The 15,196-nt window shown below is 45.8% G+C and overlaps 1 protein-coding gene across 2 annotated transcripts in view; it reads right to left on the bottom strand.

Annotated features, from left to right (window-relative positions):
- LOC147449113 (kinesin-like protein KIN-12E) overlaps window positions 1-15,196 on the bottom strand; it is an 81,982-nt gene that overhangs the window by 27,402 nt on the left and 39,384 nt on the right. For both annotated transcript variants that reach the window (XM_086521686.1, XM_086521685.1), the window contains 6 exons: window positions 13,070-13,133; window positions 12,905-12,970; window positions 12,647-12,808; window positions 12,449-12,553; window positions 11,226-11,461; window positions 1,896-1,965 (listed from right to left, as the gene is read on the bottom strand). In XM_086521686.1, coding sequence (XP_086377812.1) covers window positions 1,896-1,965; window positions 11,226-11,461; window positions 12,449-12,553; window positions 12,647-12,808; window positions 12,905-12,970; window positions 13,070-13,133 — 703 coding nt within the window. The remainder of the gene's footprint in view (window positions 1-1,895; window positions 1,966-11,225; window positions 11,462-12,448; window positions 12,554-12,646; window positions 12,809-12,904; window positions 12,971-13,069; window positions 13,134-15,196) is intronic.

The raw sequence follows: 15,196 nt of genomic DNA, 5'->3' as shown, positions 1-15,196 counted from the left end.
ATGAGTTCTTTCACCTCTTCATCCACATTGTCTTGGTCTCTGAGGTCACATATCCTTACGTGTAAGGCCCGCACACGTCTCCTTTGTTCCTCTTCTAGTGTCAAGTAATGATGGTTGGTGTGGGGGTGGGGGTTATTTCCTTGCCCTTTCCTTTCTTGACAATCTCGATCCATTTTTCTGCCTTTTTAGCTTTTTGTTGGGTCTTTGTAATGACCTCTACCCACAAGGTCGTCATTTCTTTTTGTTGCTCCTCACCTCTTTGATGGACCACACCTGTTCTTTAATCGTGTTAAGTTGTTCAATGACTGAGGGTTGAAGCTCTCCATCTTCGAGGACATTTTGGGATCGCACCTCTGCAAGCTCTTTCTTGAGTAGTGGGATTTCCTTATCTTGGGCCTTCACAAGATCCTCAAGTATATGTATCGTGCTTTCCTGTGCCGCCACGCACTCGTCGAGTGTGTTAATAGTACCTAGGAGGTGGCGACTGATCTTGTTGATAGACTCGCTCATTTCTTCTTTGCATTTTTTAATTGCATCCTCCATAGGGTCATCCTTACCATTTTGTTTCCTCATGAATGAAGGTTGCAATAGGGACAGGGGGAGGTAGAATTCTTTTATTTTATTTTCTCTCTCTCTCTCTCTCTCTCTCTCTCTCTCTCTCTCTCTCTCTCTCTCTCTCTCTCTCTCTCTCTCTCTCTCTCTCTCTCTATACGTGGACAGAGCCTCTCTCTCTACTCGTGCAAGATTTTCTTTTATTTTTTTTTCCTCTCTTTCTCTCTCTACACGGGTAGACTCTCTCTCTCTATGCGTTCTCTCTCTAACCTCTCTCTCTCTCTCTCTCTCTCTCTCTCTCTCTCTCTCTCTCTCTCTCTCTGTGTGTGTGTGTGTGTGTGTGTGTGTGTGTGTGTGTGCGCGCGCTACTCGCGCTCCCCCTTCTGCCCTGCCCCCTCTCGCTCCCGCTCCCTGCTCCCTACGTAGAGAGAGAAAGGGTAGAGAGAGAGAGAGAGATGAAAATGAAATGAAATAAAATGTTATATTAAACGTCTTCAAAAGGCCAAAATGAATGAGAGAGAGAGAGAGAGAGAGAGAGAGAGAGCAAAAGAAGGTGAATAAGTACATGCAAAATATGTATAGATCACATCTGAACCTAAATGCATATATACACCTGGACCTATAATCAAACATGTAGCACGTAATAAATGATTCAAGTTAATTGATGTTGTGGATGTTTTTACTATGCTCTTGTTGGGAAACGTTATGTTTCAAGGTAACTAATTTCATTCATGTGAAAACTATGCAACTCTTTAACATTTTTTCTTGACGATTGAATTCTGATCACAAAAGGACAGGGACACCTTGGGGACTTTGTAGGCTGTAGCATTTTTTCTTAGTGAAAACATGCATCTCGATTTCCTGGGACAACACAAAGAATGTAAATTTCAAGAGATGGAAACTTTTAGAGCAGTAAGACAAGTACAGAAAGAAATACTGAGAGGACTTGCTCTAATTTCTATTGTCGTAATCACTTTCAATCCCTTCATCCAGTCCTCAACATCAATTCAAGTAGATGTTAGATAATTCCATGTACACACATACATAGCAAACATGAAATTCCCAACCAGTAGGAATGTGCATGGTCCATGGCATGCCTATCTTAGAGAGTGATCTCTTTGTGCATGCATGGTTCAGATATGCCTTCAGACAAATAACGTTATCCAATTCCTGTTAGCATAATGTAGCAATTCACTTTGTTTTGATTGACTTGTTCGAATGTTAATATGTGTGGTCAAATAACTAAAACCAATGTTATAAGTACCTTACAAAAATATTCAATCTAAGCTTCATTGTCACTGCTTTTCAAAGGGCTCTTATGCTTAACGAAAACTGCAAACTACCTGCTCTTGCAAAAATGTTATTTCCTTCTCCATCATGTCACGCTCCCCTTCTTCATAAAAAACTTGGTACCTATAGTAAGCATTAAAAACCGACATATATGAGGATAACCTCTCTCTCTCTCTCTCTCTCTCTCTCTCTCTCTCTCTCTCTCTCTCTCTCTGTGGTGGACTTCACTGCTCGGACAGGTCACTCCCAGACAATTCTATCACACTGCAAATGAAATGTTGAGAGAGCTAGATATCGGCCATGACATGGGACTGGCTAAAATCTAGATGTTCCCAAGATGAGAAACACGCAGAATATGGAAAATACTTGACCGATATGGGGATCAGAGTTACCCGGAACACGGAACAGCAACGGGTCTCCTTGCAGAACGCGAAAAGGCAAGGGGTCTGGAACAGGAACAGCACAGAACAGGAGGCATAAAATACATCCACATAATGTAATTTTTAACGTTATGTGTTTGAATATTATGAGTATTAGAGTCCTTTGACATTAATACTCACAAAAAACACGATTTGAAAACCATTCAACCTTATTATGACTTGATTGTGATAAAAGACACAATGCCCATACACAATAATATATGCAATTACACATTAGAGCTCTTAAATCATTGCAAGAGTAAAAGTTAAGAGATAAGACTTGAGAGTTGACCATAACATTGAGCAAAATATAGTTTTTGCTTAATTTTGGCTAACAAGGCCTGCCAAGGCACTACAAAAAAAACCAAAGGTGACAATACTATAAAGAGGCTACAAAGGGGGCAAGCCGCAATACCCAAAAACCAAAGGTGACAAATATCATAAAGCAGCTATAGAGGGGACAAGCCGCAATACGAAAAGGTATGGATAATAGAAGTCTAGAGTCTCAAGAATCAAGACTCAAGAGCCACTAACCTAAGAAGATGTCACAAACTGATGACGTAGCAGTACGGATCAACGGATGACATGGACACTAGTAAGGATCTCCGCAAATTGCGATGGCATGCTGACATGGCAGTAGTACGAACTTTCGCAATTTGCCTTGTGCCACGTGGCAAGCTGTACGGATTTCCGCGAATCACGTTGGTTGCTTTTGGGCCAGTAGCTCTTAAGTTGCAAGCTTTTCATGTAAAATTGCTTTTGATTTTGAGGCCAAGGGCCTTATATAGAACCCAAGGCCCCCTCTTTCCCTTCGTTCTGTGCTGACGAGAAGCTAAGTAGAGGACGCCCGCGGGAGTTGTAAAATTGCTCAAGCATTAATCGAAAAATAAATACCGAAAGAGGCGTCAAATTTTGGGGCCATTTAATAGTGTGATCAAATTGTGAAGTATTTTAAGTGATTCTCTCGTGTGTCGTGCCCGATTCCGACTTGGGGTGTCTAAGTCTGTTACAAAAGCCTTCCAATTAGTAGTAGTCGGTTGTATGTCATGCACATCTTCCCATGCCTCATCATCAAGCTCTAGGCCTAGCTTAACCTCGGCCATGGAGGAAGTACCTAGTGTCAGTGCCTTTGTAATATGTATCTCCACTTGCCTGAAGAGCCTCCTACTCCATCTCCTAGTGTGTAAAAGGATCTATCTATTTAGTTGTGCTCTTGCAAAGCATTTTCAAATTTGCGCTAGCAAAGACAAGATCATTTGCCTTCTCTAATCCAAGCTGATTCCTTGCATAGGGGAAGTTGGTGAACTCATGATTGATGAAGACAAGTCGGATTGCATTTTGACATTCAGACAACCTGCACACAAGTAGAAAGTTGAATGCGAAGTGGGTGTCCGAATACTTGAGAAGCACTTTGATGCCCGACCTCTTGAGATACTCGCACCAAATGAAATTGTGATTGTTGATGAAATCAACAATATTCACTGCATCTGCAATGACTGGTGAGATCCATTCTAGCTTGCCGATGTCTTTTAAAAGGATGTTCAAGGAGTGTGTCATGCAATAGCACACTGTCACATGCGGATAGTGGCCCTCTAAAATAGTTGTTGCCAACCTGTTTGATGCCTCCCCATCTAGGACAAAGTCCATCGTCTAAAATAAGAAAAATGCCATGTTTTGCCCAGAGAAGTTGAATATTGAGCGTTGCTTGCTCCACGATCGCCTTCTCTCGATCGAGCAAAGTGGTTTGGAGAGCTTTTGAAGATGGCAGCACATAGCCGGTGCCATACTCTCCTATCCCCTGCACCATAGCTTTCCAATACTTCACACTATTTCGATCATACATAGAAGAGGTTAGTATCATTATTCATAGTTTAAACTTTAGAGATCACAGTGACGGAAACGATAAGAACGAAAGAAATGAGACAGAAGATCGATAAAGCTTACCGAGCCACGACAAATGGGATATGGTCATGATAGAAGAACCGGGCAATGGCGGAATACACCTCTTTCTTCTTCTTTGGATCCCAAGAGGTGGCAAGGCCCAAGGCTCCTTTGGTGACGAATCAAACCAGCGGATGAAGATCCAAGGCATAGGGCAAAGTGGAAGAAGGGAAAATAAAGGTCTTTGGGTCGATAGCTTTGCATGTGGGCTTGGATTTATGGTTGAATTGCCAATCCTTTTCATCAAGCCCCTTCCTCTTCTGGACGCTTATGTTGGTGCAAAATCTTTATCTAGGTCAGGACTCATGTGAGGCATGGAGACTTTTTTCACAAGCTCTACCCACCCCCAGCCATTACCTCCATTGAGACTTGGGGTGAGTATGCAGCATTTCTCTACACATTCTCAAGACACCCAACTATACCAAATATTCAAGAGCCATGCCCACAAAAATGCACTTTCTTTACTGCCGAGATGGTAAAGAAAGCGATTGACAAAATGAGAACTAGGAGAGCATATGACCATGATGGCCTAGTGGCAGAGCACTTTATACATTCCTGAGATATGCTTTTGCAGCTTTTTTTAGCAATGATGTTCAACCAAACCATGTGTGTGGATCTCCCTGATACCTGGAGTAGGTCTACTATTGTGTCTATCTTCAAGGCAAGAGATCCTATAGAACCTAGGAACTATCGCACTATCATGATTGGACACACATTGGCTAGACTATATGCATCCATTCTTGAATTGAGTAGATGTGCAAAGAGAGACTCTGTGAAGACGGCTCTCTCCTTTTATCTCGAAAAAACATATGGGGCACTGACTCCGAGCAAGCCCTAACACCAATGAGGACCTCCAAACGCGTGAAGGCCCCCATCCATCTCGGAGATGCTGCCTCAAGAGGGGTATGTCACTCAATTGGTATAGCCTCTGTAATATCCTCACACATGCTCTGCACCCCCTTTATGCCTTGTAGCTGGATGCTCTGAATCTACTGGGGAAGGCCTGAAAACTATAGCCAGTCACCGAGAGTGCGGATTGCACCCTCTGCCATGGGACCCAGAGAAACATGAGGCCTGCTACCAACCAAATGGTCTCTTCCAACCAAATGGTCTCTTCGTTGCTAACCATGGGGTTTAAAACAAGAGGCTGCCTCAACCGCTCCTCCATGCAAGTGGGCTGGTGCTACTCCAGGCCACTCAACTCTTCCCACGACCTAGGCAAGCTCGCAGCAAAGCAATCCTCCTAGCTCCTACTCAAGCCAACTCCGCGCATCTCTATAAAAATCCACCTGATCGAACTCCAAGGGCCGCACGTATGAGGGACTCAAGCACCAATCCGATGTAGCACAACTCCTTCTAGGGCTCCTCTTGTGGAAGAAGTCCTCCAACCACAAGCTTCCCAAGGAGGGCTATGCTCTTTAGTGTTGGGTCAATAATCCCCAACCCCCCTGAGAACATGGTAGAGTGATGATCTCCTAGGACACTTGGGCCCCGAGAGAGAAGGTGTCGCGCCCTGACCACAAAAAATTCAGGAGCTCGAAAAGATACAGGAAGACCTAATGTACCACATAGTAGCCAACAGCACGTGGTTGGCCACTACCACTCTACCAGCCAAAGAGAGCGGTGTAGAACTCCAATGTAGCAGCTTCCTCCTAATGGATAAGAGGATGGGGGACAGGCAGCTATTCAAGCGACAAATCTAGGCCAACCTGATAGGCCAAATATCGTACAGAAGTCCGTGGGGTGATCCACCTAAAGCCCTCGCCTGGCGACGAATCAAGCGTAGGAGCATTGCCAACCCATCAAGCCACAGTCTTTCTCCAATTGATCAGTGCCCCTGATGCGCAACAAAACACCTCAAAAGCGTTCTCAAACCTGTGCAAATTGGCCTAATAGCCCTCCAAGTACATGCCTCAGTCGCCTGCAAACTCAATGTCAAGCAGCTCGTCTCCCCTAATAGGGAGCTCTAAACCACGCAAACCAACCTCCCATGACGTCAAAGATTTGCTCATCACCTCAGCATAGAAGAGAAAGATGAATGGGGCAAGCAGGCAACCCTGTCTAACCAAACCCGCGAGCATGAAACGTTTCCCTCTTTCCCCTGCCAAGAACACCTGACTTTGCGCACATCTATAGAGAGCTGGCACTCCTCTGATCCAAGCATCTGCAAATCCCATCCTATGCACAGTGCCCTACAATAAATCCCGATCAACTCTATCGTAAGCCTTCTCAAAATCGAGAAGGAGTATCACAAGATCCTCTCCTCGCAGACGTGCGAGGGCAGATGCTGATGGGGACTTTTCACAAGCCGAGCTCCCATACCCCTCTTCTCTCGTCCCCACCCCATGAAAACCCCCTCTTAGGGAGGGAGTGATAAAAGGCATTGGAAAAAGTAAGAAAAAAATAAAGTATGATTATGTAAATATATAAGAAAAGTAAAATAGACCACCTCATGGCTGCGGGGTAGCCCATCCCCACCTTGCCTCCTTTTTCTTCACTGTTGCCCCGTCGTGTGTCCCTTTTCCTCTCCTCCACTCAAAAGATCAACCCCCTCTCTCTTCCCCTTAACCTTTCTTCTTTCTCTCTCCCCTCAAGCTACCCCACCTCTCACCAATAATGCAGCACCAACTCACATGCAACTTACCCTATCTTCCAAAATAGTATACCCCACTCCCTCTTTCTCTCTCCTATCATATCCCATGACCCAAATATCCCCCTCTCTCTCTAAAGGGCGCCATGTCTCTTGTCTTGTACCTAAATAACCTCTCCCACACTCACACACACTCAGTTTCACTGAAAAAGGTGCCCACAGACCCATCCACACCCGGTGGTTACCTGATTTTTCTTGTGTTCACACACATCTGCACACAGATTCACCTCTGAACACACTCCCCTCTCTCCCCTATTGTAATTACTTTATTCTCCATGTCACCTCTCACTTTTTTTCATCAACCCATCTCTCTCTCTTAGTCTCTCTCATGAGACTGCTGTTCTGGCACATATACACACAGCCAGACAAGTGGGGCCCACAGTCACATGGCCTATGTAGATAATGATTTCTTCATTTCTAAATTCTAGAATTTCTCCCCCCTCCTCCCCTATATAAAGAGGGGTCACCATCACACAAAACACATACAACATCACCAAAGAACACACTATGCACTGTGTGTGCCTAGTGCACACACACACACCCACACCATCACCATCACCGCAATCACCATGCTTGTCTTGAGCATGACCTCTACACCCTTGGCTATGGAAGATGAAGGGCAACTAAATGAAGGATGATGGCCATAATCCTCGTGCGAGTCTTCGCCATCAACTCCCACCTATCCGCCATGTGCTCTACCACTCTCTCCCTTCTCATTCCCCTACCCTATGCTCCCCATTTCATCGCCTAATTCTCTAAATAAAGCTTGAGGTTTTGTGAGTATGTTTTCTTGCAATGTTTTGCCCATGTGAGGTGTGCGGAATCGCCACCTAGTCTTGTGTTTTGGAGTGAGCTTGTGTATATGTGAAGGGTGTGCGGATTCGCCATCCTTGTGTGATACCTAAGTATTAAGCCGCTATACCCCCTCCCTCACTCTCCCTCTCTCTCTCTCTCTCTCTCTCACTTGATCTCATTCCCTTTCCTTTTCATCATTACTCCCAAGCATCCATCTCTCTTGGATGAAAACTTTGTTATGGTGATGTGTTGTTTGCGTCCTAGCCGCTGAAGCTAAGTGGTGCCCCCTGTTTGCTTTACCATGACAGGCTCCAGGCGCGGCATTCGGTCCTCGGTGTTTTAGAGGCCGTCGAGGTTCGGGGTTCGCTTTGCTCCCGTCATTTGGTGCCCCCACTGAGGATCTTTTCATGAAACCCTTTAGTTTACAAGACTGAAACCCTTAAACTATTGTGAATGGATGAATGGCTAGCAGAATTTGCTAATTGGACGACAGAAGAAGAAGAGCTCCAAGCACAACTAGACGAACTCCGCATCTCCATCGAAGCTCGAGTGTCACGCATAACGGTAATCGATTTGCAGTGGGAGAGTCAACCAACACGCCAAACCCAGTGGATATACATAGGCCAAGTGCCAAGAAGAAGAAGGAGAAGGTCGAAACCATGTCCGCAACCTACAACCAACCCACAACAACAAAATGGAAGGAGCTCTACACAATAGAGAATCAACACTATTCTACTTTGAGAATCGGGTAACTCAAGTCACCGAGGTAATTATCACAGTCAGTTTTCAAGTCGCACCTGATGCTGCAGCACAGATAACGGAAGCATTGGCTCACATTTTCTTGCAATGTTTTGCCCATGTGAGGTGTGCGGAATCGCCACCTAGTCTTGTGTTTTGGAGTGAGCTTGTGTATATGTGAAGGGTGTGCGGATTCGCCATCCTTTTGTGATACCTAAGTACTAACCCGCTATACCCCCTCCCTCACTCTCTCTCTCTCTCTCTCACTTGATCTCATTCCCTTTCCTTTTCATCATTACTCCCAAGCATCCATCTCTCTTGGATGAAAACTTTGTTATGGTGGTGTGTTGTTTGCGTCCTAGCCGCTGAAGCTAGGTGGTGCCGTTTGCTTTACCATGACAGGCTCCAGGCGCGCCATTCGGTCCCCGGTGTTTTAGAGGCCGTCGGGGTTCGGGGTTCGCTTCGCTCCCGTCAACGCCTCCTCCCAAAAGGTAAAGATGTTGTCAAGGATACTGCACTCCTTGACAAAGGCTATCTTAGTATCATGTATAATGCTCTCAAGTAGCGGTTGAATCCTCAAATTTGGTGCCTTTCCTAAGCTGAGTTAAGAATGGTGATGACCCACCACTCTCAAATCTCATCCAAGGAGCCTCCCTCCTTGAGAATAAGGTATATCAAACCCTCACTCGTGCTGTCAGTCATCTCACCAGTGTGCAAGATGTGCTCGTACACGCTACATAGATCGGAACCAAGCAGCTCCCAGTGACAAAAAGATGGGAGTTAAACCATCCTCCCTTGGAAGCTACCATTGTGCAAGATGTGCTCGTAGAAACTACATAGATCGAAACCAAGCAGCTCCAAGTACTTTGACAAAAAGATGGGAGTCAAACCATCCTCCCTGGGAAGCTACCTCCGGGGGGGGGGGAGGGGGGGTGCCTTGAGGGCCTCAAGGAGCTCCTCTAGCTTTAAAGGCCTCTCTAGCATAGTCACAGAGGACGCCCATTTTTGGGCTTCCCGTCCCCCGTTCCCTTGACGCGTCCCTTGTGACTATGCCCTCTAGTCTCTGACGCATCTCCTCAATAACTACGCAAGGCATATGTGCCCAAACTCGTTCTTTGCATGCACCCAAGCGCTCTAATTGTGGCTCAGCTGAAAGCAACTCACCTAAAAGTCAATTGCAACTGCACGCATATCTTCAGGCTCTAAAGCCACTGACCCATCTGGTCTTCTCAACTGCCTAACACTGGTGCGCGCATGGCAAGGCCCCACAGTCTCAAAGGACTCACCAATAACACTGTCGCCCACCTGGGTCCACTGAGATGCCTGCCCACAAAAGGCAAACTTGTGGCGCCGCTCCTCAATAGTGCTCAGCTCCTATCAAGCCTGCTGCATGTGCTCCTCCAACCAAGGATTGTCAAGGTGGCGCTCTTCCATCCGCTGTAAGGAAGCAATGCCCCGTCTGACACTTCTCCTCCTCCTTGGTTGTAGCCAAGCGAGCTACAGACTCTTCGAGGAAAAAGCGACTAAGCTCAGCAAGTCCAATGGCCACTCTACTAGCAAGGGTGCCCTGAGTGCCACTCTCTCATAAGTGCCACCATCCGCTCTCTAAGCTTTAATCTAGCACAATCCTCTCGAGGATGCGCAGCATCCGCACTCGCACTCCATTGTCTCTCGGTCACAGTAAGAATCCCTGGCGCATGATCTGAAAAACAAGTCCCTGCCAGAATGCAAACAAATCCTCCCATGTCACAAATGTTGTCACTAGCATAGAGCGATCTATCCAAGATAGATTCACTTCTCCTACTTTGCAATCAGAGCGAGAGAAAGATAAATTGTCTCGTGACCGCAGAAAGCCTGATGTTGCCAAACATCAGAAATCCTCAAGCTCCCAAGCTGCCAACTCAGCCTCGTGCACAGTAGCATGGCTACCTCCAATCCTATCTGAGGGGTCCTCCAACATGTTGAGTCTCCGCCATTTCTTGCTCCTCTATTCTACTACTTAGATCTTTGGTTCTCAGAGTGTTCATTTGAAGGTTATCTTAGGGGAAGATAATGAGAGTACGAGATAACACTGTGGCGCTTACACAAAATGAAATTGAAATGTTCAAGAAATTCCTTCCACATGCATCTCGAGTAGGTTATGCACATACAAGCGCAATTCCTTGCACAATCCTCCCTTTGCATCGCATCCCCTTGCTGACCCCCACCTTCCCTCATCCTCTGCTAGTCAACTCGGGATCTTGCAGGTCGGGTTTTCTTGTGGAGCACCCAAGTGGAGACTTTGTTCCCCTAGAGATGCAGGTGTTGATCTCTCCCAAAGGCAACTCACTCACCTATCGTGGGCTTGAGTGATCATCTCTACCTAGCATTCGTCAAGAAACGAACAGCTTTCCAGCAAAACACATACTTTCTTTTCGAAATCTCATGCAAAAGCTACAAACAAATGATTCGATCGTGAAAGACAAGGCTACAACACAAGTAACATGAGGTTTGAGCTGCCATCTTACCTTAAGCTTAAGCCTACACTCCCATATAGCAATCCTACTTAGCATTAAATTTCAGAGTATGTCATATTGTTTGTTCACTTTAAACTATGTCATGATCTCTATTCCCTTCAAGGCCTCTTGCCAAATAACATGAATACTGTGACACAAGCTATCAAGGACTAGTCAAACACATTATGCAAAGGCCAAAACGTGACAAGACACCTACCCAATAAAAAGATATCAAATTCTTCTTAAGATACGCACCACCGTTTTTGAAATCTTGTTAAGCCTCACTAATGCCCTAAAATTCAACTCCTGAATAGTTACAATAGCCATGCATAAATTTCAAAATACCTGTGCAATTCCTCTTGCAGGCGTATATTTTCCATGGCAAAGCGAGTGACTTCAGGGTTACGCTCCAAACGAGTCCTCAGTATCTGCACTTCTTCCAAAAGGCTATCCCTTTCGTTGGAAAGATATGTCTCTGGTGATATCAAGCCCCCTAAAAGAGCTTCCATCCGCTTGATCTTATCCTCCCTAAAGCGCAACATCATTTTACCACGTTGGGTATCCTCCTCCCGCTGCTTAACCTATAGATAGTAGAAGGGACATTGAAAGAATGCATCAGAACATTGAACTTATAAAATAGCCAAGACGCAATAAGACATCAACAGCTGTAAAACTGAATAACCTCTTCTTGGCTTTGTCTATAACAACCCTTGATGTAAAACATCTGAGCTTATGTACTTCGGAAGTATCAAATATAAAGGTGACTCCTTACTGCAGTAAAAGATAAATAAGAAAAGAAACTTTTTTTTTCTTATTTACCTTTTACTGTGATTGAACTTGGGTTTATATTCAGTCATAACTATTTCTGTTTACTTCACATCAGGAATTAAGGTTGTTCCTGACATCTTTTACCTGAAATGCCTAAGGGTGGATTCAATTAAGTCATCTCATAAAAATGACAGCACGTGCTTAGTTCAATCAAAGCATAAACCAAAGTCTGTTCGATTGTTCAGGCTACTTCTAATTGCTTGACTAGACCTGAACCTCCTGTCAGTTACACTTGATGTTTGTATTTCCAAGCTTCCCTTGTTCATTTCCACTGTGCAGTCCACGCAGAGGAAAACAGTTTGCAGTTTCTCCTTACACCTTCAGTGTCCATCTGCTAGCATAAGTTCCTACAAGCTGGCTAAGCTTTCAGGGTTTGATTACTCTCTTAGTACAACACGTCTTCATTTCTCATTCACATAATGCATACAAGCCATATTGTCATCCAGGGACTTAGCTTACTCTTTAGCTCATGAAATGAGAATGCTTGTTCAGATAGGAATCACAAATTGAAATGGAATAATTTGTTTGGGTTCAGCCACACTTCTCTAAATATAGAATCATCGTGTTTAATCCTTTGCAGACCCATACTTGCAATTGTTTCATGGACCTTTCCCTTTCATTTAGACATTAAAAACTATTCACAATCTTAATTCTTCTATTCTGCCTACTTATTTGTGTGTGTAAGGTACTGATTCTATAACCCAAATTGGTTCGCACTTAGAAAGACAGGTGTTACTTACTAAACACTTGAACTGCTCAACCTCAGCCTCCAGCTCTTTGATTTTTGCCTCTGCAATTTGCTGCCTCTGCAGTGTCTTCTGCAATGTGAGCTCTAATCCATTTTTCTGCATTAAGAAGACCAAAAATCCAGTACCAATGAATATCAGCTCAAATCAGAAAATGGCCCTCCTTCACAGAAAAAATCCTTGAATGTTTACCTGCTTACTGCTAAAGCTGGGAGTTGGAAACTCTCTAAAAGGATCCCAAGCTTCCAAAGAAGACCCTACATGACCCACGCTGCCATACTCAATCAATTCTGAGATGGTACCATCCTCCGAACATGTCCCCACAATTTTCAGACGTAATCGATTGTTCTCATCCTGATCATCCACAATGTTTTATTAACCAAAAAGTCAGTTCCTAATATCCAACTTGCTTGTAGAAGAAGACCCAATGCAGCAAAAGAACAAAAGAACCTCCAGGCGCTGTATTTTCAAGCGCAATGCCATCACATCCCCCAAAGAATTCTCATTGACAATGGCCTACACAGAAAATGGCATACGCATTAACAATGAGCACCCACCTTGGTATGCTATGCTTTGTGGTGGGCAAACATTAATGAGTACCAACATAGCACTTACATTATTACGGATGAATTTGGCACGCTGAGCAAACTTCAGGGTACTGAGAGTCTCCAAAGCACAGCTATATTGACATATCAAACCATTGGCAACTCTCTCTCTCTCTCTCTCTCTCTCTCTCTCTCTCTCTCTCTCTCTCTCTCATCAGATCCACCACTTTGTAACTTTCGGGTCTCATAGGTCATTATGGCCTTTTGAAGACGTTAATAAAACATTTCATTTCTCTCTCTCTCTCTCTCTCTCTCTCTCTCTCTCTCTCTCTCTCTCTCTCTCTCTCTCTCTGCCCCCTCGCACTGCTCGCTGCCCCCCGCACCTGCCCCTGCCCCTGCCCCTGCCCGCGCGCCCCTGTGCCCGCTTGCAGCCCAACGCGTTGATTGGCCTCTCTCTGTGCTGCTCACTGCTCGCGCGCGCTGCTCACTGCCGCGCTGTGCTGCTACCTGGCTTGCGCCCTGCCCCCCCGCCTCTGCCCTCGCGCCCGCCGCCCTGCACCCCCACCTCTGCCCCGCGCGCCCGTCGTCCTGCACCCCCGCCGCCCTGCCCTGCTCGCACGCTGCACGTTGCCCTAGCCCCCCAACCTCTACGCGTAGCATGTCTCCCCCCCCTTTCCTACGCGTAGCATGTCTTTCTTTCTTTCTTTTCTTTTCTTTTCTTTTTTTTTTTTTTTTTTTTTTTTTTGACCCCGCCTCCACCACTTTTTAACTTTCGAGCCCCATAGGTCATTATGGCCTTTTGAGGACTTTAGTATAACATTTCATTTCATTTCTACCCCCCTCCCCCCCCCCCCCCTCTCTCTCCTTCACTTTTGTTTTCGAGGCGCGCGCACACACACACACAACTTAACATATTGAGCGCACCGGGCCACACCGCCTCGCGCTCCGCCGCTCGTCGCGATCGTCGCCAGTGTGGGTGCGCACGTACATTCAGTGCTGCACCCGCTGCTAGAGTGGGTACACACGCGCATCTAACCCCCTTGCGGACGGCGATCAAACATGAGGAAGACGAACGAAAAAGCCGACCCCCTAGAGGATGCCATTCGAAAATGCAAAGAGGAAATGACGGAGACCATCACCAAGATGAACCGCAATCTCTCGGGCACAATAAACATTCTCGAAGGACGTGTGCTGATCCAAGAGAGCAAGACAAGCACGCTAGAAGACCGAGTGACGACCCAAGAGGAAGAGATCGCGTCACTCAAGAAAGAACTCGCCGAAGCCCGATCAAGAAACACACTAGAAGAGGGCGAACTGCAACCCTCAGTAATTGAAGAAATCAACACGATCAAGGAACAAGTACGGGCCATCAAAGAGGGAGAAGAACAGCACAAAGAAATGATGACTTCTTGGGTGGATGTTCTTACCAAAACCCAACAGAAGGCAGACGAAGCCGAGAAATGGATCAAGGTGGCCAAGAAAGGAAACGACAAGGAGATAACGCCCACGTCCACACCCAACAACATCATTAACTAGACACTAGAGGAGGAGCAGAGGAGAAGGGTGCGCGCTTTACATGTGAGAATTTGCGGTCTTAAAGACAAAGGCAATGTGGACGAAGAAGTAAAAGAACTCACAGCCTTGATGGGGATTCATGAGCCGACACACACAAGGGCATGGAGAGTGGGCAACATAAAGAAAAATGGAGGCAGTGGAGAAACCTCAAAAGAAAGAGCACTCATCCTCCCTTTTCCCTCCATGGAAGCAAAGAAGTCATTCTTGAAGAAAAGGCCACCCTCTCGCAGATCGCTTATATGCAGGAAGTAATGCCGGAGATTAGAGCGGCAAGGGGAAAAGGCAAGATCGCTTTTTACCGAGACGGAAAAGTGGTAATACTTGAGCGACGCTCCACATGACAGTGCGAGACTTATGGGACCACACTCAAAGTAGCTGCCTGGAACTGCAATGGATCTATGCGTCTTGATGTGGGTGCTTTTGAGGATAGCTTTACTGGAAGAGACATCATCTTCTACTCTGAGACACACCAGGCCCCTGGGCAATCCATGCCTCACATCAATGGATATAGGTGGGAGACAACCTACAGACAGGAGACACACTCAGAGCACAAAGGGCGGGGCTGGGGAGGAGTGGCAGTGTTATTTAGAGCACTGTAACAGGGAACGGGGGGAACACAGCT

The sequence above is a fragment of the Adiantum capillus-veneris genome, chromosome 10, assembly GCF_014529385.1.
Source record: "Adiantum capillus-veneris isolate H3 chromosome 10, ASM1452938v2, whole genome shotgun sequence".
Taxonomy (NCBI): Eukaryota; Viridiplantae; Streptophyta; class Polypodiopsida; order Polypodiales; family Pteridaceae; genus Adiantum; species Adiantum capillus-veneris.
The sequence above is the reverse complement of the archived record's forward strand: the minus strand, read 5'-3'. Positions and strand labels throughout refer to the sequence as shown.